This window comes from Dromaius novaehollandiae, chromosome 16 (assembly GCF_036370855.1).
Source record: "Dromaius novaehollandiae isolate bDroNov1 chromosome 16, bDroNov1.hap1, whole genome shotgun sequence".
NCBI classification, from domain to species: Eukaryota; Metazoa; Chordata; class Aves; order Casuariiformes; family Dromaiidae; genus Dromaius; species Dromaius novaehollandiae.
In genome coordinates, this window is record NC_088113.1 from 16,248,415 (window position 1) to 16,276,334 (window position 27,920).

The 27,920-nt window shown below is 42.5% G+C and overlaps 1 protein-coding gene across 2 annotated transcripts in view; it reads left to right on the forward strand.

The window, feature by feature from the left end:
- Nucleotides 1-215: 215 nt before the first annotated feature.
- The window catches only part of GNAS (GNAS complex locus), a 171,398-nt gene continuing 143,693 nt past the window's right edge, over nucleotides 216-27,920 (forward strand). The window contains exon 1 of one of the 2 annotated variants that reach the window (XM_064521578.1): nucleotides 216-590. In XM_064521578.1, coding sequence (XP_064377648.1) covers nucleotides 359-590 — 232 coding nt within the window. In that variant the 5' untranslated portion in view covers nucleotides 216-358. The remainder of the gene's footprint in view (nucleotides 591-27,920) is intronic. The other variant, XM_064521580.1, reaches the window with a different exon arrangement.

The following is a 27,920-nucleotide window of genomic DNA, read 5'->3' on the forward strand; positions in this document are numbered from 1 at the left end:
GGGCCGGGCGGTGGCTGCGCCGCCGGGTCGGGCCGGGCCGGGCCGGGTCGCTCCGCTCGCGGCGGCTCCGCCGCGGGAAGCGCCTCCGCTTTCCAAAGAATACGGTAAACATGTCCGCGTCACGTGTGGCCGTCTCGCCGCCGCCGGCCGGCGCGGTGCGGAGGGGGGGGGCGGGGGGGGCGGCGAGCGGGGCGGGGACAACGTGCTCCGCAGCCCCGGCGAAGCGGGGCCGCTTTAAGAGGGCGCCGCCGCCTCGCCCTGCCCTGCCCGGCGTGGCCCGGCCCTGCCCGGCAGCATGCCCGCGGCGCCCTAGGGAGGACGGGCCGGCCGGCCGGCAGCTCCCGCGCCCCTCCGCGCCATGGGGCTGTGCTACAGCCTGCGCTCCCGCCTGGCCGCCGCGCGCCCCGCCGTGCCCTACGGCGGCCGCGGCGAGGCGGACCCGGAGCACGGCGACCCGCAGGTGCGGCACCGGCTGCGGCAGGACCTGCTGGCCAAGGAGCGGGCGGACAAGAAGCGCAGCAAGAGCATCGACAAGACGCTGAAGGCGGAGAAGCGCGAGTACAAGCAGACGCACCGGCTGCTCCTGCTCGGTGAGTGAGCGAGCGGGCGGCGGCGGCGAGGCGGGCGGCCCCGCGCCCGGCAGCTGTCAGCGGGGCGGGCGGCGGCGCGCGGCGCCTCAGCGCCTCGACGCCTCCCGCGCTGAGGCGAGGCGGCCGTTGGGAGCCGTTGGGGAGCCGTTGGGAGCGGCGGCGCGCGGGGCCCTGCGCCGCGCCCCCGTGTCTCTGCGGCCGCGGGGCCCGGGCTGCGCGGGGGCCGTGGGGGGCCCGGCCCGGTGGGGCGGCGCGGCGGCAGAGCGAAGGCTGCGGCTTCGGAGCCGCGGATCGGAGCAGGTTTGCGCGTAGCCCCAGGCGGTGACTCCGGGTGTTCGCCGATGCCGTTGGGTAGGAGCTTTCGGCGGACCGGTGCCTGCCTGGCCCTGCACAGGTGCCTTCCCCGAACTGGTTAGCGACATGAAACCACCCACCGAGTCTATGGGAGAAGGAGGCTTGGTCAAGGTGGTGTGAGCTCTCTTTACATAGCCTAAGTTCTTGTACATCACTGCTTTTCTTGCTATCATCTTTGCCCCTCAAAGACTTGAAGTTTTAGCTTCAGATAGTCTTGTTGCATTCATCGTGGCCTTGCACTGCCACGCGTGAGCACCTGCGTGCTGTATCGCAGCTTGTCTCGTGCCCCGGGCTGCAGAGGGAGCCCAACCACAGCATGGCCCTGCAGTGGGTCACTGGGCTCCCTCGTGGGGCTGGAGGAGGTGGGAAGCCCTGCGGAAAGGCAGCTTCTGTTCATCCACTTAGGTGTTAGGGGATATGGCACACCTGAGTGTGTTGGGTGACCCCAGCACATGTGGTCGTAGGAAGTCATAGACTGGCCTTCAGGTAAGTCGTGGGGTTTGGAAACACTTCCACTCCCTCCCCCAGCACGCTTACATTGTCAGATGGAGCACAGACTGCCGTGCACGTGTGGGCTGGTGCGCTCCAAGTCTCATGGAATGATGCAGGATATTTTCAGGCGTTTACGAGTGATGCAGGAGCCTCTTAACAGCTGAAACATCCATTGCACCACACATGATAAATGGCAAGATTTGGACCTAGTCTTTTTGATAAATGTTTCTGTAGCCTGTAACTGAGGAGCTGAAGTTTTAAGGTGCTTTAGGGAGGGAAAAGAAAAAGTCAGACATAGCTATCTAAGTCTTTAAGGGCTAAGGTAAAAGTCTTCATTCTAGAAGTACATTCTCTGTTGATGTGGAGGTAGCTCTGCTGGTATAAGCATGTTCATAAAGGTGTGCTTTGTCCTTGTTACGAAGGCGGGGTGAAGTTTGTATTGCTGTAATTATATTGATAAGAAATCGTACCTCTAACCAGCATGGCTTTCCTTTCAAGCACAGGCTAAGTTTTAGATATCTTATGTTTTAGCTTTTTAATGTATTTTGTATCCATTCTGTAGTAAATAAGTACCTAAATAATGAGCTGTGAGAAATGATTTTTTTTTTCTTTGTAGATTAAACAACAAAAAAAGATGATAGGGCTAACTGATGCTAATCTGCAAGCTCTTATGACATAAAGGCTATCTGGTAGCTTTCCATATTTGCAGTATGAAACATCTCATTTGCCTGTTCTTCAATATTGTTTTTAACAAATGTTGTACCACAGAACTGTTTTTTGCATAAAAGACATTTAACATTGAGTGGATTAAACAACATGTCTTAGCAGTTAAAAACTGTCTATGGTGAAGCCAACAGAGAGCATTCTTTGTCAAAGTACTGATTTATAAATCTGATGGATATGAGTCAGTGTTATGCTGGCAGTGGTTTATTATATTTCAGCCTGGACTTGAATAGCAGGAAGTCACTTCTTGGCCCTTCTGTAAATCTTGAGATGCCTAAGAGACCCATTTCACTACTCCTTACACAGACGGACAGTTTCCCAGTTAGCTTCCTTCCCTTGCTGCTTCTTTCCTGTATCCCACTTTTCCTGTTTTATGAAGTTTCTATCTCTAAACTGGAACAAGAAACTTTAGGTGTATTTGATTGTACTTTATACATTTGCAGGTATTACTACTGTAGCTGAGCATGTGCAGAGATGTAGCCTAGATACTTACGGATGGCAAGCAAATTGTTCAGGACAGTAAAATTGTCTCACAAGAAAATGAAGGGCCCAGAAGCATCTATCTTAGATTTAAAGCACCAACTGAGTCTTCTTTCAAAGAATGAAGTCAGGATGGAAAAAAGACTAAAGCAGTGCAGAGGTAGCAATTTTGCCTTTGCCTGAAGCTATGGGCCCAATGGCAAAAGCTTCGAAAGGTGTGCTCATGGTTTCTTCACGTGTGCTCCCAACTTATTTTTAGGCTGATCTGCCTCTGCAGGCACATATCAATGACTTGGAGCAGCAAAGGATGCCAAGTGCCAGCTCTTTCAGGGTCTTGGGATTTTAATGAAAACTACCCTGGCACTTTGGTTCTGGTCTGTGCCCATGTTGCAGTGTCTGTGGTAGGCTCTGCCCGTAGACCCTTCAGCCTCTGTAATGATAGGGTAAATTCTCTGCAAATCTAGCACAGACAGCGAAGATTGACACAGTGTGCCTCTTCATAGCAATGTGCATGGAAAAGAGGAAGAAACTCAAAAGCTAAATTAACTTTAAAACATGCCTGCATTAGCCCACTGCAAAGGGGGTTGAGAAGCTGCACAGCAAATCTGGAGCTTTTACTCCTCCCTCATGCTTGGTTGCACAGAATATAGTGAATGCCCAAAGTAGAGAGAGTGTGTGTGCATGCACGCACCTGTATGTGGTTTGGGTTTGTATGTGCATAACATACCTTACGGCTGTAAGTGGCAGTCTATTACTCTGAAGACTATAGTGCTGTTCAGCATGCCTGGTGTTTTAAGTTAGAAGGAAAGGTTGCTTGCTTTTTTAGAGTTCTGTTTTGTGCAGTCTGCATGTGTAGTTACGCAGTGGGTGTCTCTATGCCCTGTTACTTGATTTAGGGCTTAACCCCCTGCTGCCCTTCTTCATCATTACAGGTGTATAAGGTAAATTCCTGACTTTTGAAATTTGTTCTTTATTTCAAACAGGCAAAGAGTTTACATTTACTCTACTTTGAAGCCTTAATCTGACTTTACTTGCCACAGAATAATTTTTTTCTTTCCTTTTGTGAATGGATGTAATTATGTTGGATTTAGTTTAATATACTGCATATGAAACTACCAAGTCACAACTTCAAGATTACAGTCACTGTTATGTTAGTATCATAGGGTCACTACTACTGTTCAGGGTTACTACTGTGTATTGCAGGGTGTTTTTTTTAACTATTATTTCTTTAGTTCTGTCTCTTGAGAGCAGTCCTGGTGCTAATATTGAAAGTGTGTGCTTAGGGTGGAAAGGTTTTTAAACTTTGCCAGAGAAAAATTCCGTTTTGCATATGCTTTCTCATTGGTAAACATAATATGGGGTCTCTTGCTATGTTTTTTAGACTTTAAAGTATAATTCAACTTAAATTGTTTTTTCTTATAATAAATGTCATATGGGGAAGAAAGAATTTCAATCCTATTTAAGGAGTTTCAGGGCTTTTCATCAAAACTCAATTTAATACAATCCCACCAAAAACTTCCATTTTGCAAGTTAATAGAATGCTTTTTTGTTTGAAAATATTAAAAACTGTTGTTGAGCTCTTCTGATGTATGTGTTGCTTTACCATGGCTTACTTTCTATAACCTGGCTTACTGTAAGAAAATGAACTTGGTCTAGGTCTTCTGCAGGTGCCTTTACCAATCTCTGTATACTTAAAGCTGTTCAAGTCCACTCCCTGAGGCTGAACCCATGTAAAAGGTACTTGTAGCTTATTCTCATATAGAAAATGGAACTTGGGTATCTTTATACCAGTATAGATATATACACTTGTCATGTTGGGTATTTACAGTAAATTATAAAAATATATAAAAATTATATAAATATATAAAAAATAAATTAATCGCCATTTTGAATGTTAACCAGAATCATTTTTTAAGTTTTTTAAAAAAAGCTTCTAATGGAAATATTTATATTTGCAAAAACATCCTATAAAAAACTAGGCAATATCAGCATGAAGACTGTGTAACCACAGTCACCATTTCTGTGTGTGCCTGATGGTAAGCCCCTAGATACCGTATAATTAAAGACCGTCTTGTGTGGTTTACATTGTATTTTTTTCCACAGGGCTTCTACTTCATTCAGTGCACAAGCTGGATGTTGTCTAGTGAATGAGTGGCTATTCAATATTCTTATCCTCCTCATACAATGTGTCACCCCATGCCCTATTTACGACACACCATCCATACCCTGTACTGAATAAAGAACTGTTAAACTCCTCATGGGCTTTTCTGTAGTACTGACCGCTGTAGTGGCTGAATGTTCCTAAATGTCAGTGGATGTATCTGAACAGCACTGCTGTGCAATGAGGTGGTATCGTTCTCCTTCTTTTGTAGATGCTGCAGAGGGAAACACTACCGCAGAAAGACTAAGGCTGGAATTGTCCAAAGTGACCACTACTCTTAAATGCCTGATTTTTGCCTAATGCTGATTTTTTTTTTTTTTTTTTTTCTGTAGTACTCAGCCTTTTTATAGCACTTCATGTGCTTAGAGCATGGTCTGCAGCAATATTTCTGAACACTCAGCACTTGTGCAAGTTGAGCTTTAGATGCCCGAAGTGCAATGCAGGAAGTAAGAAGCGCAGATTGGTGCTAACTATGGAAATTCAGTTTTGTCTAGTCTGCCAGAGTAGCTCTGCAACAGAATGAAGGTGATCTGGTTCTCTACAGCAGCATTCAAGCATAAACCACAAGATCACCCTTTCTATTGTTGCGATTCCCTATCGTGTTTGCTGCATGTTTACAGTAAAGCAGTTATCCTGAGACTACCCAGCTTCTTTCATGGGCTGGGGGGAGGTGAGGAAGCTGTGAGGAAGACACCCAGTTAAAAATAAGCATGTGCTTAAGAGATTGAAGAAGGTCCATCTCATAGTAGCTCTGTCCCTGTGGACAATAGCTTCATTCACTTAACAGCTCTGATTTGTTTCTTGTTCCCCATGTATTGTGAGCTAAAGGAGGCATGAGCACTAGAAAGAAGCATATGATTTGTACTGGAAGATTGCGTAAAAGACACAGATTTGTGCAAAAGAATGGATTAAAGCTGTAGAGAGAACCTTTATTCTGGCCTTCTGTAATTCCTGAGAACAGGATTTCTCACAACTTAACATCTTGTACCAAGTTTGTGTTTAATTTCCTTTTTAAGAAAAGCAGAAATGGGGTGTGGGGAGGGAGATCCTGTATTCTATCCTGTGGTGTGCTTGTGATGCTAATATCTTGTAACCGGCCTGTATCTTGTAGCGGGCTGCTGTGCTGAACAACCTGGCCTCCTGCATACTGAGCTAGTGGCTCACAGAGCAGCAGTACACAGTTGTTACCCAGACGGACTGTCATTAGTGGTGAAGGAGTTGCAATTTTTTCCAATAGGTTTCCCAGTAATTGCTAGATACTGCAAGAACACTGGCACATGGGAATCTGTGGTCTCCATCTGCCCAGTACTTTCCATTGCAGACATGATAATCCCACTCTAGACACCAAGAGGTGGTATGCTAATTATGGGTCTTTCTTTACCCTGAAGAGCCTCTGCAAGACAAGTCTACTCGGTTCCCACCGCTGTATACAGAGTGAGCTCTATGACATGAAGTGTTGCCTGTTCAATTGGTAAACAGATATCTTCTGGATCTGGAGCATGTTTCACCCTGAACAAAAATACCTGGAAAGCTTTGCAGGCTGCCAGCCTTTAACAAGGGTTTGTCCAATATATGCAAGTAACGCTAGCTCCAGGACTCTTGATGCAACTGCATATTGGTGAATGTTCACTGAACCCGAGACCATTATCGTGTCTTGAGCACTGGCACCTCAGTGCTTTAGATCACTTAGTAAAATAGTTTCTATGAGCTTTTAACATGGGGGCAGGAAAAGATGGCAGTAGATAGAAAGGAGTGTTAACATTCCTTCTCTTTTTCATGAGAAGTCCTGACATTGACTTCTTTCTTGTACCAGCGCCACATACCTGAAAAGTCATTAGTGTCAGGGAGACACATGGCTTGGAAAGCTTCAGCCAGCATATTTAAAGTCTGGCAAAGCTAGAGTTGCTTTAAACAGGGTCTGGCAGTGGAAAGTGTCAGGAAACCTTCTGCAGCACTGCTGTAAAAGTGTTGTGATGAAGGGCTGCTGATGGATCACACATTGTATTGATACTAGGATGATACTTTCTGTATAGAGGTCCAGATTGCAAAATAATTACTTTAGCAATTAATGTTAATGCTGCAGGGAAGCTCTGTGTATGTGTAAGCCCACATTTTTAGTGGGGAAGGAGCTAAGGAGTCCAGGGGATTCCTTGATCCCTAGCAGCAATCACAGCTGTGCCAACAGTCACACAACAACATAGGCAGCATCTTTCCCCTTCCTCAGTAATGTGCGTCAGTGGTAGTCTCGTATTTTTACTCTTAAAATGCCTGATGGGATAAAGCTCATCACCCTAGAGGGGCCACATTCATGAGCTGTGTTGCCATGGACCCCATTTAGGACATTAATCAGAGATAACTTTGGGGGGGGATGCTCTGTAACACTCATGTTTAGCTAGGACTCTCCTCTAACCATGCTCTCTCATTTTGGCTATGTTTTGTTAGCTGTGTCTGTCCCATGCCTTTTATTCTAAAGGAAGATAGCTGATTCTTATGCATCCTTCTGTTGCACCTAGCAGCATCAAAGTTTTCCCGGAACAGAGTAGTTTGCTATATCTGAGTGAAACCACTACTCTTTTTTTTTTTTTTTTTTTTTTCTTCCTCCCCTCCTGAAAGAAGTTAAGGCTCACCCAGCAGACAAGTTAACCGGAACCAGAAGTGTGTTACAGGCAGTGGAGTCCTGTAAAGTTTTCCTTTTGGGACGGGGAAGAGGGGAAAGGGGAAGAGGATTCTTGCGTGTGAATGGGCAGCCTGACTTGAAAGGAAGGTTGACTCAGTAAAGAAAGGGAGATGCAAACTTGTGGAAATCTCTGTTTATAGCCTCCAGTTGCAATGAAGTTATCTGCAGATCACAGTATTGGTTAAATGGTGACGCTTAGGCCTTGGCAATGCTGTCCTATTTTTGACTATTGACTGGTATGATGAGCTCTAAATTTAGTTGGTTTTAGGTGCAATAGGCCTGGCATGAACTTGTAATCCATGTGCTTGGTTGGCACCATCTATTTTCAGAGCAGACAAATTTTCTTAATTGCACCTGTGCAACTGGTACCTCTTCTCTGCAGTAGAACATCCTAAATTGAACCTTTTTCTGTGCCAGGGTTTCTCTAGACCTGGCAGTGTCATGGTTAGGAATATGGACTATCTGATGAAAAGCACCATCAGGGAAAAAGTCAGAGAGGAGCACTGAACCTGAACTGTTGCCTCCTAAAAGAAAGAAAAATCTAGTACTCTGGAAATAAAACAAAGGAACAGGAAAAGAATAAAGAGGAGACCAAGCGCCTTAGTATTATTTATAGTTCAAACTTTACTGCTGTAATAAAGTACAAGCAGGCTCCTTTTCTGATTCATGAGGCACTTGTGAAGTCTTTGGAGCTGCCTACAAAAATGTCTTTCTAACTCTCCCCAGTTTCTCAGAATTTATATTTAATATACATATTAGAGCTGTGCTTGTGTTTTTGTATGCTGCCCAAAAGAGCTATCTCAGGCAGTTCAGGCTGGACTGGCAGGTGCCTGAAGGTGTGAAATACCTGGAGGAGAGGAACAGTTTTCTTTCCTTGTGATGGACTCATCTGAAGTCAGAGTTAAGAGAGTAGCCTTCAGTAGTGACGATTCTGGTTTTATGCCTGACCTCTGCCCAGTTTCTTCTATTAGAAGAAACTAGTAATTCCCTATTAGACCCTTGTTCTTGATACAGCTTCATTGGGAAGGTGAGATTAGAAAGACCCAAAAGGGAAGCGTAAAGTTACATACCACCTTGAATCCCAATAGATACTACAACCACATGATCATGCACATTAGTATTCCTGCAAAATTTTCCACCCTTGTTCTCAGCTTGCTCCAGAGTGGGATCTCACCAACACCACAAGTTTCTCAGGTGACCTCATTGCTTGGAACTGTTCTTCAGTGGGTCATGTGAGATAGGGTAAAATGGGCAAAATCATCTTTATTGGGCAGAGATTTCTGCCCACTTGTTGGTGTGACTGAGACCTGCTTGCTCCTAGCAACTGTTAGAAAAAGATGTAAAGAAGTTAAGATTTGATTTGTGTGAGCTACGTACCTTTCCCTTTGGCTGTTCTGAAAGTGCAGCATTAGTGCAGGTTTGATCTCAATGAGAGCAGGGCTTTCTGCAGCATTCTGCTGTCTGACTGGTGTTGGCCAAATACAAAACTAGGAGGCTTGTGTGTGTTAGCCTATTAGTCTGCCAGTAACACTTTGGAGGGTGGGAATGGTTGGTGTCGTGGCTAAAGATGTTCTCTGAAAGATACTTTTCAGAACTCTAATGCATTTTCTGAACGTGTTTGATCTGGGAGTCCGGCTGCCAAGACCTATAGAGGCCAACTAGTGTAGTGTTTGTTTATTGTAAGTCTTCTCCTTGAGCACTGAAGCTGCAAACTAATGCCACTCATAGAGCAGAAGCTGGCAGTATTTACTCTTGAGTTTGGACACTGACTTTTTCATGGCATGTTGATTTCAGTTTAACCAGGATTTGGCCTGTGAATTACAACATTGCCTGTAATTCTGCCTACAGCACAGTTTGATTTGGCTTTTTTCTAGGCTCTATCATAGTAGTTTACTGGCACATTTCTGTAATGATACTGCATTCCCTGATGACTCCATGCAATACCAGTGGTCAGAAAGCACATTTAGGAGCACAATTCAACTCCTTCCCCCCCCCCCCCTCCCCCCCTTTTGCAAATAAGATTGCTGAGGGGCTGGTTTTTACTGGTGCTAGGCTTCAGTAACTGCTGATGAAACTGATGGGAGTCTGCCTAGGCAGACTCTTGAAATTTGCATTCAGCTACTTTTCTTACTTAAAACATTTTGATCTCTGTCTGTCTTCTATATAGGTCACACCCACACACCCCCACCCACCCACCAATCTCTGTAAGTTCCTACTTTCTAATAGTAGTTTCTTCTGCTTTAAAATATTACGCATCTGTCTTTTTAGAGTACCCTCTGAAAGTATATGTGACTGATGTGTTTTTCACTTTTAACATTTGCACTTGAAGTGTTACTACTAAAATCATTTATATGAACTGTTGCTTTATTTGTGTTCTCCTTCTATGGCATTTCCTGCCACCTTAAGAGACTTCTTAAGAAATCATTGGATATTTTTTTTCCCTTTGAAAGAGAAGGGATTAAGTCCTTTGAGTGGACTTCATAAATAATCATTTGTTTTAATATATTGTTCTGCAAGGTCAGACCTTATATCAGGAGAGTTAGGAACTGGCACATCCATCCTGACTGCAACATTTGAAACTAAAGGGTGGACTTCATGGTATTTGCGTGAGCTAAAATTATCAGTGTCTCTGTTACAAAGAGCAAGTTGTTCTATGCATAACTGAGCCCCACATATGGAAATATGGGGCACCTTTGCACAGACTTTGGCTTTCCAGTGCTGTCTGCTCTTGGACAGTTTCATATGGACAATACTTTAGCTTCTAGCCTTGTGCTTGTACGCAGTCTTCTAGCCAGTGATCTAGCTTGATCAGAACCCGTAGTGTCAGAAAGAAAGAGTTGATAGTCATCTCAACAGAAATATGAATGGTTTCTTTGTGTCCCTTTTAGGCATCCTATTGATACCCACACATCTCCGTAAGGTGCGCTAACATTCATTGAAGAAAAACCATGAAGTGCAAAGTTGCTTCTATTTATGTATAGTTCTTCCCTGTCTTTCAATTTGGGATTCTACTTATTCAGAAATATGCATGATTTAATTGAATTTTCTTCTAATTGCTCTAACTTAGAAAAGGCTAGAATAAGAGGCTTGTCAGTTCCCTGAAATGAGGATAATTCCAGGTTCTTGTTAGCAGAAAATCCAGTTATAGCAGGCATATAAATCCATAATTTTTCAGATATTTAGGCCCAAAGGATGTGTCTCAAGAAGAGAATTTGAACTCGATGACTTATTCTCATTGTTCCCCTGGTCAGTGAAATGTGAGAAGTGAGCCAGTGCATGCTTTATAAATAGCACAAATTAAGGTTTTTACTTCCTCTAATTTGTTCCCCTTACAAAGAAAATCCACAGTATCTGTATCTGAGCAGCATTTTATAAGACTTGCGTGTCACTACAGAAAATGCTGATGAATATTCCCTGCATTGAGGAACAGTGGGGTGAGTGGGGGAGCAGAGGGTGTTAAACAGATGTCAGAAAACTGCTACCACTTATTTTGCCAAGTGCAGGAAGTGGATGCTGAAGAGGAGGGACAGGTTCCTAATAAGGGAAAATCCACAGCCGTATTCTGTTTAGCTGCTTCTCCTATCTCTGCAGTGTGTTGGGAGAGGGGAAAATACTGAACTTCCTGGGAGAATCCAATTAATTTCTTTATTCCAGATTGGAGGAAGAGTTTGGAAGGTGTTTCTCCCACTGACAGACTATTCCTTCCCCTCTCCTCTGTCCCATGCACAATTAAACATATTTGCGAGGAAAGATTGGCATGTAAGAAATGTGGAAAACACAACAAATAGCAACCAAACGATTAAACCTGGTGCCTCCATTTGCCTGGTATGTCTGCCCCCCAAGGCTGAGCTTGGCACTAGGCTGTCGGTGTATTCAGCACTATTTTCAGGAACCAAGTCTACACGCTTCCACCCAAGTGCGGCTTCATACAAGTTTGTTTGTATAGCAGTGCTGTCTCAACTTAATGACTTTGACCGCAAGGAAGTATATCGGGTTCAGTGGAAAAACAAATGATTAGAGAGCCCAACCCCTCACCCATCCCATGCGTGAATGAGCTGCTCAGGGATGGTATTTATCACAATTCTAGTGGGAAAGAACTGTGGGAACTGTAAAAATACTCACTGCGACTTCCCCAGTGAACTGAAGGTGATTTATTTGTAAAGTGGAACTCTGCCAGTGTGACTGGAAAAATATTTTTGTGTGAATTTTCATGGAAGATGCTTTCATTTTAAAGCACAATTTCAGATGTGACTAGAGCCCTGACTGTAGAGCTTTATGGGCTCTCATTATATTCATTCCCTCTTGCCATGAGCTGTCCTGCATGGAAACCCTACTACCTCTACATCTACTATACATCAGGAGCAGTTCTCAGATCTACCTACCACAGTAAAAGCAGTTTTCCTCAGCGTGAAGTTGTGGAAACGCTAATCTAAAATATGTTGCCTTTAAAATCAAAGGCTTGTGTTTTGGGAGCATTCATTTGATCTTGCAAATCACTGATATCTCGACCAACTGCTGTTATTGACCACTGAAAAATAGGTTGCATTAGCAGAGGAGCTTGAAAGGCCTGTGCTCTTGTGTTGCTCCCTTTGGTCATTCAGCACTGGTTATGGGGTAGTCAGGGCAGCCAGGAAGATGAGCCTGGACTATAAACTGTCCCTGTCATGTTGCAGAAAGTGGCATCCGTGCCAGCCTCCATCCAGCTGCAAGCTCTTACAGGGAGAAAAAAGTATTGACTAACACATGGTGTGTTTCCAAATCCTGGAGGGGACATAGCTGTTATGTTAATATTTGAACTGAGGAAGACCCAAGAGCAGGTAACTCCTATGCTGCTGCTTACCAGGTCTGCCGCAGGAGCACAATGTTTGCCTGGGTTGTCACTCTTGCTGTAGCTGCGTTGTAACTGGGCTTAGGCTGTGTGTTCTGGCAGCGTGCAGAGCAGCCAGAGACTCAGTCACAGAGAGGTGGTCCCTGAGCTCTGTCTACATACCACCTAGCAGATGGCACGGATCCTTGCAGGGTGCCTGTACTGTTATCTAGGGTCAGAGTAATTTTTTTCTTTTTGAAATTTTCTGCATGCAAACAGCTAGAGAGGAAAATACGTATTTTTCCAGGTGTTTTAAATTTCCTTAATATACTGGGACAATTCTGATCATGGTCTTGCTACTGATGAAAACTTTTGATATGCCAAAGTGCAGAAACAAAAGGCTGTAGGAAAAATTCTATATACAGCAGAAAGGAGGAAAAAAAAAATTAAAAGCACTTGAATACAGATATCAGAAAGACATTACCATACGAGAGGACGTGTGCGCTTCTTCTGAAATCCTACTAAGTTCTTGGCCACGGTGGTGATGCATGGCAGTGAGTTCTGCAGGTAACCGCATGTAAATAGACGTGTGAAAATCTTGCCTTATCAGTGTCATGCCATTGCTGTTCCTCTTAATGGAACATTTCCTTGTTCTTATGTTGTAAAGAAATGGAAAGTGAAAACTTGGATCCCTGTCTCATATTGTGTGTACCTCTTATCTTCCTATATTTGCTTCATCTGTGAAATAAAGCAATCCTTTTTTAAAGGAAGTCTGTGCATATCACTTGATCAGTTTCCTCTTAGCACGTTCTATACCAATTTTGAGACATTTTGGCTGTAGCTAAAGTGATTAAAAATGTGATACATACATAATGTTGTGTATATGATGAAGTATATAAATACACTGTATCTACATGTATTATGCATATGTTATAATATTCAAGTTGCAAATGATCCTTTCTGTTTTTCTCATTGGCTACTACTGACCATTTAGCAAAAGTTTTGACTGAACTGCAAGAACAGAATTTAAAGATCTTTTTTCTTCTGAATTAGTTTAAGAAATGACAGCATTAATGATGTATGTGCATTTGAAGAATCATTTGGCTATACTGTGTTCTGCTCAATGTAGCACAATAATTTTAGTCTTTCAGGGGTGTTTTGCTAAAGCTCAGATGGGAAGTAAGTGCTTTGCTCTCCAGAGGTGGTGGCTGACTTGCTGTAGCTCCTTTGGGGTCAGTCCTACATCGTAAGTCTAGGCTCTAACTCTGCTGTTTCTTAGAAAGTTGTAAAGCTTTTCGTAGGCACATGTTTCCGGTGAGCCTTGCTTGGCTTTCTCATCAGTGCAAATTAAAATTGCTTCAGAACCACTTCTTTACTGTAAGTATCCTCTCTTTTTGTCAAGCCAAAAATAGCAGAGTATCCCAGGGATTAGGCTGTCTTCCAGGATCCTCCCTGTTGACATCCTCTGTTTAGGATGAGCTGAAAGGGTGCTGCTCAGAGGACTGCTCCCTCCTTTACTGGTGCTTCAAGTGATGAAAGAGGTTGTGAGACACTGCAGCAACTAGACTCGCACCTGTTAGCTGAGGAAGTGAGGAGCATCTATAGCTTTAATTTCAGTGGAAAGGCTTAAATTGCATTGCATTAAATCTGCCTGCTTGGTATCCATTCAGAAAGTATAGTTTTCTTCTGAGGAAAGCATGGTGAGCAGAAAGATAACCAGGAGGTTATTGTTATGTTGAGCTTTTAATATTACTTTGCACTGTGGGAGAAAAGTCTCAGGCATCAAAGCAAGACAAACGCTTTGTCAGTCTCTTCTGCCTCTCATTTTGCTTAGGTGAATTTGACAGGAACACTAACAACTGTGCATTCCCATTGCTTACTGCTGCTGAGTTTATAAACTCTGCTGCCTTCTTGGTGGAGATCACAAACCGTTCCATGTGGCCTGTAGCACAAAGAGCCTGTATTGGAAGCCAGCAGCTGTCTTACATGTTTGTCCCTGATCATGACTGCTCTGTGGCAGCGCCCTTAGAGCTGCTCTGTCCCCCTGGGGTGACCAGGGCAGCAGAGCCTTGCTGTGCCTGTTCACCAGCGCCGGCTGGGGAAAAGCCTGCTGTGGAAGTGAGAAAGAACGCTTTAAAGGCTCTGTCCTCTTTCTCAGTGAAACTCTCTTCATGAATCACACTGCAACCTCTTCCTCTTCCCCTCCCCATCCCCACCAAACAAAACTTTTAGTTCGTGGGCTGTATTTGTTTGTTTTTGCATTTTTCTTGGTTGCTTATGTTACAGATATCGGTTCTCAGGATCCTGAGTTAGCCGGGAGATTCCTTGGAGTGCTGAGGGATTTGTGGGACTTGGACTTTACAAGAGAAGGAAACAAAGCCACGGAGGAAGAAGGGGAATGCAATTGTGATCTGAAAATCTGCATTCAGATTTTGTTTGTTTATTTTTATAAATACCAGTTTAAACTCTCTGTATGGAAGAAAAATAGTGCATGAAATACTCTCTTAATGCTTTTCCCTGCCTTCTCTCCACACAGGAAATTCACGATTTGATAGACCTGATTTTTCCCTGGTGACTGAAAAACATAAAGCAAATATCTTTTAGACTTTAAATGCTGAAAGGTCTTTTCTCTTCCAAATCTGATTCCTTAACACTACTCATGCTCTTCTCATTTCTCTCATTTCTTTCAGCTTCTGTAAAGTTTGGGTCACTTACCTGTTGCACTTCATGTTTTTAGGTAGTGAGTGCTGCAGGATTTGATTTGCAGATATTTCGGAAGAATATTTATTTGTTTTTAAAAACAAATGTTCACGAGGAAACTCATTCTAGTCTGTTTCCCCAAAACAAAATCTGCAATAATGTGCGCTGCTATTGGAAAGTCAGAAGCAATTTGCAAAGGCCTGTTTCATTAGTAAATAGATGGAATCAGTGAAACTTCTTTCTTGGACTTTGACTCAAACTAAGAGTTTCAGTCTTGCAAACAGAAAAGCAGTCCCAATGATTTCAATGGGATTATTCATGTGAGTAAGGGCACAGTCAGCCATCCCCTTTCTGAGCTCACTGGAACAGTGTGAGTGAGGGCTCTCATCTGTGCATTGCCATCCCTCAGACAGGGGTGACGGCACTAAATCCCCCAGCCAAGGCATAGCAATAGATTATGAAATCATTCTTAATCCACTTCAGTACAGAATCAGCCAATTTAGCCTAAGTATCACTGATCTGGCCCAAATTGTAGTTTTACTGTATGGGGGAGTTTAATAAAATGTTGTTTCAAACTTCTTCTGCCATTTGATAATTCTGGTTTGGAAGGTTTGAGAATCTTGCTTCTAGTAGAGGTTTAAGCAAAAACTAAATATTGCAAAGAGATATTTCTGATTCAGGCTTATTTTGGGAGGGGGATGAGGAAAGGCCTGATAAGTTATGCACTTTACCGCATGTAGTTAAAAATATTATTTGGAATATAAACTTCCTTGTCTGAAGACCAGCTTTATGCACTAAGTCAAACAGCACAAAAAGCAGTTCTCCTCCTGGCCTCCATAAGTATACCTTAATGCTGCTGAATCCTGGAAATTATGCAGGGCATGCTTTTTAAATGTTGATTTTGACTTCTTGCCTGGGACCAAGTGTAAAGTCTTTCCAAGGAAATACTTAGAAGACTTGCATTGGAACCCGAAAGCTGCTGCCAAACCTTAGTTTTAGAAAGGGAGTAGGGGGCAATCTGGACTGTTAAAAACTTCCAGTTGTTTGTAATTAAATCTACTTCTTCTGAGCATAATAAACATATACTTAGAAAAAGATCATTTTACATAATACTTACGTGGTTTACTGCTGCTCTTCAGCTGCTAAAAATTAAGCAAAAGGGCTGCTATTTTAGTCTGGAAAGGTTACTGGAAGCTGGGAAGCCAGGAATGATGCAACTGTGCCACCAATGTGACATGCATCCACTTTATCCAGCAGTGATACGCAAATCAAGTTGGCAAATCCTCTTTTCATCTTGAATTGTCTTTTTGACCTGACTAGCTGAAATTTGTTTTGAACTGAAAGGGATGGGAATGGAGAGCAGATAAAATATCCCAAACACCCATCCCCCCCTAGCCAGCAGTAGAACAACTCTGTACCTTTGGTGGATGCTATGGGATTGCAGGAACATCCCAGCTGGATTGCTTGCTTCTCTGAGGACTGATGGGAGACAGGACCACTAAATCCCCACAGCTCCCCTCACCTTCAGTTTGGTCTGCTACAGTTTATTCAAGACGTTTAAGTCCACTGCTTGCTTTCATCTGGAGGTCTAGAAGCATGGGATGAAAATACCAGCAGCTCTTGCTGACAGCTGTTTCTCATCCTCATTGCCATTCATGAGTTGCTCCTTGGGTTGAAATAACTGGCAGAACTGGCAGAAAACTCAGCACAGATAACACCTTGCTAGGTGCTATGTTAGTGATCAAAAAGGACAAAGTTTGAGTGAGATGCTGTACCCCCTTGTGCAGAGGTGGAATGCCATCAGGTTGAGGTAATGTGACAGATTTGCAATGTGTCTGCTTACGTCCTAGAGAAATGAGTCAATTCAGACTCCAGAGCTGTTGGTCTCTTGTCTTCTGCCAGCACCAAAGTTGCATCCAATTTTGTTGTTATTGTTACTTAATGCCAAAGATCAACTTCCTTTTGTATGTTTGCATTTGTTACGGCCACAAAAGTGTCACTGCATCTTCCAGTGTGGGGCCATTCATTTTGCCAAACTTGCAACAAAAGTTTTCAACTGCCAAAAAAATCCCTGATTTTCACAGTTAATTAAGTTGTCTGTAGAATGAGATCTTCTCCTATTTTTCTTTGTATGTATACCATTTGTCACCTGCACAAACACACAGCCCTCACCAGGAGCTCAAATGAGAGGGCAGAAGGCAACCCCCTCCCATGATGGACAAAAATTTTCAGACCTTTGCCCAGACTGTGTGAATGATCTACCTTAGACCTTTTGCAATTGGCAGTACTAGCTGGGGAGGAGACCGAAGGTGACTTCTATGTGCCTGAGAACCATCTGTCGGGGCCGGGGGGGGAATAGCATTTTGTTTTAACTGTTGCCACTCTGCCAGTACTGCTCCGATTCCCATTCTAGTGGCAAAGGGCAAGAATCCTGCTTTGCTGCAGAATGCACTGGAGACCAAGCATGAGCTTATCGAAGGGGTAGATTTTGCATTTACTCTTGGTGAGCGAGGGAATCTTTTCTAGGATGGTTTGAAGAAATTGTCAGTCATTACCAAGTAAGTTGCAGGAGCAATGACTTTCAGAGCTATTAAACAATAGCTGTAAGGTGTGGAAAGAGCTGAGAGGAATTACCTAATGAGTGACATAAGCTCTATGGAGCAGATTTGTTAGCATTTGAGATGAAAATCCCTGTTGCTTGCTGAGATTATCCCCCAACATATGGTAGGGAATGTAACAGAGATGTGGGATTAGCTGCTAATGATTTAGACACCTCTTGAAAACGTATTTGTAGTAGCCCTGGATTACTGTGTTCCATTTAATTCAGCTGCAATCTAGATTACCACACTGAGTCTGTAGTGAAGTATTATTGTGGTATCTTCATTTTTCATTGATCTTGCCCAGCACAGACCACCTCTTTCTTAGGATTACTGTTGGAGTAATTTCATATGAAATAGGAATTGAGAATTCAGGAAACTGGAATAAGCATGGTGACTGCAGACACCTTTAGCTAAGAGACAGGGAGGCAACCTGGGGAATTGCAGTTGTCTCTGCAGGCAATCCAGTCTGTATCCATTTGGGCCACAATACTACTCTGCCACCATTGCTTGATAGTGGGCAGTATGTAACGGTAGCTTCTTTATGGAAGATGATTTATTGATAAATTTCTTGAAGATCCTCTGGCTTGGGAGACAAACAATACATAGTGAAGCAGTTGTCCTCTGCATCAGGACCTTGAAGTTCAGATATATTTCAGTCTGTCTGACATTACAAGGAAAAATGTCTCTTTCCTAGGCTGATTCCCATTGTGCTCTTTTTCTCTTGTCCTTGCAGGCTCTCCTTTGTTTGAGGATTTTGTTCAATGCTGCTTCCAACTGTGTTAATGCTTTCTAGTTTAGGTTCTTAAGACAGGACATGTCATCTTTAGGAATGGAAGTAAACATAGTAAATAACTCAATGTGCAAACAGTTCCATGTGTGGGATAAATGAAATGTTTTAAGGATGACCAGTAAAATGGCAGTATATGGATTGTTGATACCATCCCTCTCATTGTGTGGATTTCCTGCCTGGCTCCATGTGGAGCAACAAACCTAGCCTGGATGTACCTTATCCCGAAGGTTTGCCTCAACTGTTCTGTTAATTTTTTGAATTAACAATCTTAAGGTCTAAATTTTCTTCCTTTACACTGCCTGCTCTGTAGGCAGAGCCACCAGGCCTTATTCTCTCTGCACAGATCAGTATTTCTCCATTAGTTGTATCAGCCCACTGTGAGCACACTTCAGTACATGGACTACATTATTTGCAATCAAATGTTATCAGCCACAATTTAGTACCAAGTCAGCCCTGAAACTTGCCCAAAATCCACCTTTGGCCGTTGTTTCACAGCACACTAGTATCATATGTCTTTAACGTTAACATGTCACTTTTTGAGCAGATTTTTGTGTGATATCAAAATGTCAGTCAATTAAATCACACTTGAATGTGTTTTTATATCTGTTTTTTTTCTATATCTGTGTTTTTTTCAGTGGAGTTGCTTGCTCTGTGGTCCTTATTTCCAATTTGACAATTTATTGCCACTTCAGTAGGCCAGACTTTGGGGCCTTCAAGGTGTGAAGGGCAAATACCCCTGTGGCCTTGTGGGTGCCATGTTCCTCAGACAGGAGTGTGTCCCATGGCAGTTCTTTCTGTGTGACATAACCAGCCAAGCAGCTTCTGTGGTTATCTCTGTATCTTCCAAAATACAGTGTTGAAGCTATGGAATGGTTGCTAATTTAGGAGCAGAAAAAAAATTACAATAAAAATGCTCACTGTGTTGCAAGGAAGATTATCTTGCGTTGCAGTAGGTGGTAGGTGTAACATAAATGACCGGGGTCAGAAGAATCTCAATCATGAGGAAAGACTGAGGAGTATCAGACCTATTTAGGACTTCTCTCTTGTGATCTTTCTCTGTAGTGCACAACGATGAGGAAATAACTTCGGCTCTGCAGCTAATGATACTGCAACTGAGGAGAAATTTGCTTGTGGGTTTAAGTATGAAAGGCCTGGCTTTTGGAGGCAGATATGCAGTATGCTTTTAGGGATGCATGTTTACTTTTTAGCTGGTGCCTAGCATGTGCAACAACATTGTCACATGTGGCTTTGGCTATGAAGGAATGTAGGAGATAGGAGCAGTGTATATATAAATGGAATACTTTATCCTTATACCTCCATTAATACCAAACTATAATTAAGACTTCTACATGCACAAGGTCAGAAAATTCAACGTAGTGGTTCCAACAGGAACAGTTACTTGACCAGATTGTGGGTTTTGTCTTGTTGTGTCATAGCTTTACGGCTCCTTTGAATGGAATAACACTGAAGTGCTGGTGTCCGCCAGAGGGCAGGAAGTAATTCAGCACAAGTGTGCTGCAGAAATTGCAGATGGTGCCTAGAAACGTTCTCTGAAATAGAAAACGCTCAGGCATCTTCTGGTGGCTGTTAGTGTATTTTTGGTTTATTTTAATCCAGTAATCTCTGTCAGTTTACTATGCCTTTGTTAAAGGATATTTAGTTGGTCTTTATTAAAAACCTTTAAGCATCATCCACTTGAACTTCCCCTCCTGTGAGTTTTGAACACTGAATTCCATTTCTCCAATCACAAGCTACAGGCTGGACGAATGAAGTGAACAGAGTATTGTGCTGAAGAAAAGAGGAGAGAAGGATACTACACGTCCAAAGGCTAACTAAGCTACTCTCCTTTCTTCCCACCACTGACACCTTTCACTTTCCCTAGGCTCTCCTCTCTGGCACTGGCTGCTGGGACGATCGCTAGCCTGCTCTTCCACATGGACAGTACTCAGCATGTCACTCAAAACAAGGATTTTGAGCTGTGGTCTACAGTTTGTCCCAGTTCCTGGTAGTCCCCGCAACAGTGATCTCCCCTGAACCACTGCAGATCTTGGGTGTTGTCAGTGATCGGTTGGTCCCCCTGTTGTCTACTCCATCTTGTCCCCGGTTGTTTGTCTGCCGCTCTGTTCCATAGCGCACCTTCCACAGCTGCCGTACATCAGCTTTTTTTGGAAGAATATGATGATGTACAGTTCAGAACCCTTCCTGCCAGTGGGAAGCTTCCTAACAAGTCATCTCCCTTTTATTTTAACAAATGCCCTCTCAGAACCTCTTTTGCTACAATTCTCTTACTCCAGACTTGCAGCTTAGTTTACAGCTTTGTTCAGTCTGCTCCCATCCATCCTGGCTTTCATCAGTAGAAAACTGGGACCTAGTTAACTTTTTGTCAGTGTTGGGTTTTTCTGTTGTTCCTTCTGTCATTGTCTTATCTGAGAACTAGCTCAGCCAAAGGGAATAAGGGCTTAATTTTCTTTCTGGTGTCTTAATTTAGACTTCAGATCCTCTATCTCCACTTTCCTATTTCTTTATCATTGAGATTTCTAAACTCAGTGGTACCTGTCTTGCTACCACTGAAGTTTTCTTGGTAACTCTGTCTTCTACTACACATGTCCAAGACTTTGCAGCACTGTCAAGTCCTGGACAGGCAAATGCCTAAGGCAGAAACCCTCCCCTTTGTTATGTGTTTCCAATCTGGTAGTTTTGGTATGCTCTTGCTCACCCTGACTTCGAACCATTGTCTTCAAATACCCGACTCATCCTTTCCATTAGGGCACTGAAGTTACTAATTTAGGGATGTTGTTTCCACTAGATTCTTAGGGATCTACTCATCTGCTTAATTACTCAAGCTGCTCTAATAATGCTCCCTGTGTGCTTATATTTGTTTATATGCAAAATAATGCTTCCTAAGGTCTCTTAATCTACTTACCTCATTATTGGAAAACAGCTTCCCTTACATTAAACTTTCCTTTGGACTTAGTCTTTTACAGTAAAAGCAAGACCTTAACCTAAACCTTTATTAAGTTAGATTCTTTTAAGCTGGTGTCATTTTTGTTGCAAAGCTTCACCAGTTCCAGTACAATAACACTTTTCTTGTGGTGCACTGCAGACACTGTTCCAGATGGGGTCATTTTTTTTCTAAATTAGCAATTGTCTTAATTGATATTTTGTGGTTTCCAAACTATGTGTTATTGCTTGAACTAAAATGTAATCCCACTGAGAGATTTCAAGCCCAAGCTTCCTTGGGCTTCCAGAAGCTTTTTATTTTCACAGACAAAACAAGTTTGGCTGCATACTGCATTTACAATTTGAAGATACATCTTTAGAAACCAGTTGAAAAGATTAATATTCTCTGCTATATTTTTCTCATGAAATAGAATTTTCATGCAGACTTTTACATTAATATAAGGCTTAAACTATGGCAAACGTCATGAAACAACTGAAACATTTCCTTGGATCAAGACCAGAAAGCCCAGTTCTCTGCCACTCTATTCACTACAGTATGTAATCCCTCTCATCAGGCTTCACCTCAGATCTGTTAGTTTTTTGTCATTTTAAAATAAACATGGAGAAAGAATAAAGCTTTAATTTGGACAACATGCCTCCAAGTCCAACAGAGTCATGTATTCACTTGAAATTTCCTTGGAGAAGTGAAGAGTACTCTTACATTAAACCAACTGCTGCAGACTTGCAAGTGTCACTGGACTCCTTCATGGTTGGAGGTGTAAGATGATGCAAGGGCCATTTACTTGAGTTCTCCTTTGTCACAGACAAACGTGGAAGAGAGGAAATAAAGGAGAATCCACCAGGGCAAACCACAGGCCTTAGCGTCACAGGTGCTGTCTTGCAAATTTAAAGCCCTTAGGACAAAAAGACAAGCCTCAAATCAGAGTTCCTTGGAATGGCTGGAGAAGTGAGCAAGGCAACTGATTTAGACCCCATGCAAAAGCGCAAAAGTTGATAGATGAAATGAGGGAGGCCTAAATGGAAAAGCTGAGAATAAGAAAGTCTGTGCTCTTACAAACAAACAAACCCCTTGACCGACAAAGACAAGGTTTCTCTATAATCCTAAACGCTAAATTCGTTAATATTTGCAGTGGATCTACCTTTGTAATTGTCTTTCGTTAGAGAATTAGGATTTTATCCATGTGGTTCTGGACAATGTTGGAGGACACCCATTGAACTTTGCTCAGAATGGAAAGCATTAAATAACCTGACAGGTGTATGTGTGTGGTTTTGAATTCATGCTCAGGACTGAGGAAGGTTGCCTCTTGAAGAGCCTGGAGTGCGTAGGAGCCAAGCACTTAGAATAAGGGTACTGTTCTCAGTGCAGGTGGTTTTGCCCGAGTGAGTGACAAGAATGGTAATATCAGACTGGTGTAGTGAAAGAACATGCATGAGGAGTGAGAATTGGTCTTGTGCAAACGTTTGTCAGTAAAATACCTAGCTGTAGCTTCTTTGCTCTTTATTCCAAGCTTCTGATCATTGTTAGCTTTATTATTTACAACAGTTCTACATGTGTGATTCTTTTGTTTTATAGAATTGCTGTGTGGTAAACCGTGATGGTGAAATTTTATCTTGAATATAAGAAAGCCATTGTTTAGTCTTCAGACTGTCAGTTTCTAAATAGCTGAATTAATTTAATCCAGAAGAATTGTAAGATTTTTGAATGGTTACTCATATAACATGACTGACATGTTCAACAGCCAACTATTAAACTTGAACCTGCATTCTTTGTAAGTGTTTTGTGGTTGTGGGATGTCTACTGCTTTTTAGATCTGGAGTTTGTAGTTCGGTCCCATGTTCTTCTCATTGCTTTCTGCCCGTCCTGGCACATCTGCTCTAAGCTGTCAGTTCATTCAGGCATTCCTTCTAATAGGCAGGACTTTTTTTAATGCCAGAAACAGAAGGACCGTTCCAATTTTTACAGTTTCAAGTGAAAGGCCCTGAACCAACTTTGAGCCTTGCCCTGCAGCACCACAATGTCAGTGTTTTCTAGGCTGGGCAGCTAGCGCTCAATTCATGATTCACACACTACGTTTCAATGAATAGCCTCGTCCAGGATAGTATGCACCAGCTAGAAAATGATTACAGCAAAAGTCCTGGACAAGGCACTGGGCAAGAACTGATTCTGAGCAAGAATAGCTCTTTGTGTTTGTGTGCTTGGAGTTGAACACGTTTTGTGTTGGAGTACAGAAATGAGTAATGTCTTATCCTTCATGCTGGAGGCCTGCAAGATGCTATAGGAGCAACTGTGTTTCATGAGAGAAAGTGGGCTTCTGCTACAGCTGAAGTGCTAAAGCTGTGACTTTGAGATGGCAAAGATCCCTGTCAACTGCCAATGGGAGCAAACTTAAGAGTATGTGAAGAAACTTATGTCTGTGGGGGCAGTTCATTTCAGTTGAGCTTTCCTGTGAAGATGCTGCAAAAACAGCACATGTATTGGTCGTTAAGATTTTGTCTATTGCATTGTTAGATGAGATTTTTAGTTTTTAACTTTACCCTCCATCTGCATCCCACCATGCATAAAGAAAATCCTGCCTTTGTCACTTCAGAAGCAGTGGTTTTCCAATGCTCTTCCCAAAATATCCTCCAGAAAGAGATTATTCCCAGCTGACCCAGATGTTTTAGGAAGATCCATAAAGTGTCTCAGCACAGTGACTTCTGGGAGAGGCTCTCACACACGGGAGCACGTCACAGCAGTGAGGATAGTGCTTTGGGAAAAGGGCTTTTCCTGGGTATGCTTTTGTCAAGTTGCACCAGCTCAAGTATCAGCCAAACTCCTTGAGTTTTAGTGAGGGAGGGCCAAATACTGGCCCTGTTTTCCAGCTGGGCCTTTCCCCTTCTCAGGTGGAAGTGGTATTCTTGCACCTCTAAAACCTCCAATACATTTTTGTTCTTCTGCCCTTCCATTAAGGATCTGGTTTTTGACGCTTCAGGTTGTGGCTCTAATGATAGCAGCCCAAGATACAGAGCTTCTCACTTTTGATAGTTCCTGGCTTTGTCTCTGCTTTCTAGACATCATCTGATTTAGTTACAAAGTAGAGTTTCTAATTGATCCTGTAAGTTATAAGTAGGAATAATTCTCAAAACAAAAGATAATTCTTAAGCAAATTCTTGTATTTCCCCGGTTGTCCCCTGTGCATATCTGTGGACCAGGCAGATGGACAATAGTGCCTCAACATGCAATGCAAGATGTCTGTTAGATACTTCTTTTAATAGTTTGTCCGCAAAAAGGAGCAGATGCAGATGGTGAAACACAAGGATTCTATTTGCTGGATGTACTGTTTAAAAAGTCCATTCTGAACATATTTTAAGATAACTTTTCAATGGAAAATAACTGACTGAACTTACCATGGTAGTGTTCCAGTGAACTAGATGTGGTATAAAGTTCCCATTTGCATTTCTTTTTATAGCTTACAGGGTCTAATCTTAAAGGGTTTTTAATAGGTGCCAAATGTTCTCAATATCTGTCAAGGTCAATTATAGATGAGATTTTTTTCTTTTGTATGGAGCAGGAAACATGAAACATCTTATTGGAGTTGTTCCTAGAAGGCTTGAATTTAGCATTTTAGCAAGACATATGTAAACCTCATACATCTGCTAAGTCTGAAGCTCAGCAAATTACTATGCTGGCCATTTACAGAAAATTCTAGCTATGCTGGTTCTGCAGGCAAAGATACAAGATTGAAGGATTTCCACCCCTGCCAAACGGAGATCTCTTCGTACATAGCTGTTGCCAGAGAGGAGCTCTGCTGTTACAATCTGCCTGCAGTCTCAGGAACACAGTGTGGTAGCGAGTCGCATTGAGCTAAGGTAGAGCAACCCAAAACTGGGGTGTGAAAAGCATTCCTTTTGTCTCCAGATAGAAGCAGTGAGATCAGTATCATGTCATAGCTAGAAGTGTTAAAATTGGACTTTCAATTTTTATTACTACCTATTCTTAAAACTTAACTTTCACTCTTAACCAATTACACAAAATACAGAAGCAAAGATTATCTTTGCAGATGAAGTACTTTTCTCAGTTTGTACTTGATATTCTTTTTCTGTATCTTTTCTTGACAAAAGAGGATTTTAAGGCTGCTTTCTTTGATCGCCTTCCCTTTCTTATCTTTGTTTCTGCTTTTTTGTAATTCCAGATTTCTGGCGTAAAAGCCCTAGTCCTAACATGAATGTATTTTTATAGGACTAATTATAATAATGGTCTCTAAGTTTTGGCAAACCTGTGTGTATACTTTAGTACATGTCAAATGTACCTGCTTTACAATGTTTCTGCTTTCTTATAAGTAAGGCCAGACATGCAAATTTTCTAAAATACCAGCAATGGCTTTTAAAAATATTTCAATCTTAAGGAAACACAACTGTTGAAGAAATGAAGGGGAAATACAGTGATGCTAGAATTTTTAAAAAAAATTGTGAAAACATTCTTGAGAAATCAGTCTTCATTAAGTTTCCCTTTGCTCTTTCTCTGTAAAATAGTATGTATTATAAATTCAAATGTGAATTCGTGGGTTTTCTTTCTCCCTTCCCTCTCAAACTATATTGTTTTGAGAAAACCATCTAATACTTAAAAGTGCTACAGTGAAAATTCTGAGCATATTGGCCAAAACTGAGAAATTGAACAAAATGAGTCCTGTGATAAAAGAAGGAACTTCATCAAATGTAACGTTGTATTGGCAGATCTTCTGAACAGAACATTTTGTCAGGCTGACAAGTTGTAACTTCTTTCAATCAGAAGACTGTCTTCCTTCCAGCCTGTGAAACTTTATTTCAGGTTGGAACAGAAAAAGAAATTGGGGGACTTGTTTCATGACTTCAGAAAAAGCTGACTCGTTACCGTAACCCGTGGAGATATTTCATGTCCATGAGCCAGCATTAGAGGTAGAAACACACCTGGATTATAACCTGAAGAAAACATTCACTGATATGGGTGGATGTTGGATCTGGCTCTATCACCCAGCGAGAAGGGAGGTGGGGAGGGATGTGGTGGGGAAGGTAACAGGTGGAAGATGTGGGAGGAGTGTGGGTTTCTCTGAGGGCCAAGGAGTCTTTGCAGGGAAGATGCTATGAAGGACCATGGGAAAAGGAGCAAAAGGCTGTATATCACTCTGCTTCAGTGAAGTGCAACCTGTAAAGACAGGATGCCCAAGGACTATAGCAACTAGTGTATCTCCCTTAAGAGAAAGGGGTGGTTACATCTTCACCCCAAACTACTTTTCAGTTCCTTGAACAGATATGCTCTCTCTCACTTCCTGCATTTCTCCCAGAACAAATAAATTATACTGGAAAAAAAATAATTCAGAGTTAAACTGTTTTCTCATCCTCTCCCCATTTTATCACATTGTGTGAGTATTTTAAAGGATAACTAGGTACTAACCTTGAATGTTAGTGTTAGGACAAACTTCTGTTCGTTGTTTACCAAAATAGTAGGGCCACTGTGTAACAGCGAGAGTATAAGTGTCAACACAGGTCACTGATATTTTAACAGGAGACTCTAATTCATAATAAAGCTAACTGGAGGTTTTAAGGGTAGCTAAATTTATTACAGCAGCGCCCTCAAGTGCTACTACAATTTAAAGGTCTCACAGTGTCTCTCCTACAAGGCACTGGGGATTTATTTGCTGGTGCTTGATTCTTCCACACATCTAGCGCAGTAAGAGCATACAAGTTATTTTGGTGCAATGCTTGAGTGTTCACAGGAATCTCTGAAATTATTTAAATTAGTAACAGCATGAAGGGAAGTGTGCTGGGTTTGGGGTTTCTTTTTAAATTGCTCTGTGGTAAGGAAGCTTTTATCAGGACCAATTTCATTGGAAGTAATGGTAATAAGAGCCCCAGATATAAGAGCTTTCTTCAGACAGATCGGTGATGGACCAGATCCTGCAGGATGCTGGTTCATAGCTTGGGATGCTCAGTGCCAGCACAACCAAGGGCATAATTTTTATAAACTGCTCTTCAGCATCCATTGCCTTATCTAGGCTGTGAGCATAACAGAACAGAATCATCTTTGGTGTAACTGATTACCTTAAAGAAGGATCTGACTGGATTTTTGCATGGTGTAGACTCTCACTTTGCACGGGCATATAGCCATGTGTGCTAGGGTGTGGCCTTTTAACCGGCACAGCTATACCCCGTGGTATAAATTGTGTGGATAAAATATGGCAGTATAAAGCACCACGGCATGTAACTGTATTCTGTTAAGGTGTTACGCTATCCTACCCATACCGGCATTATTATGGTTGTGCAAGGAGCCTGGAACCATGCTCCTGGGCCGTGGTTTTGCTGGTAGAATTCCATTTTTCCTTGTCATCCAAAGTTACATGGCTATCATAGGGAGCCCTGGTTACAAGCTCCCTCTTGAACTTTTGAGCAACAAAGCCACTGTCATTTCCAAAATTGCAGCATCTATTTTAGCTGTCTGACAATGCTGGCTGTGTGATTTCCTTCAATCTCTAGAATCCCTTTTTGTTAAACTCCCCACCTCTTGTCTCCAAGCACCTATGATCAAAGCAGGTCAAGTCATTTTTGTTCAAAAGCAAAGGCAAAATTGCT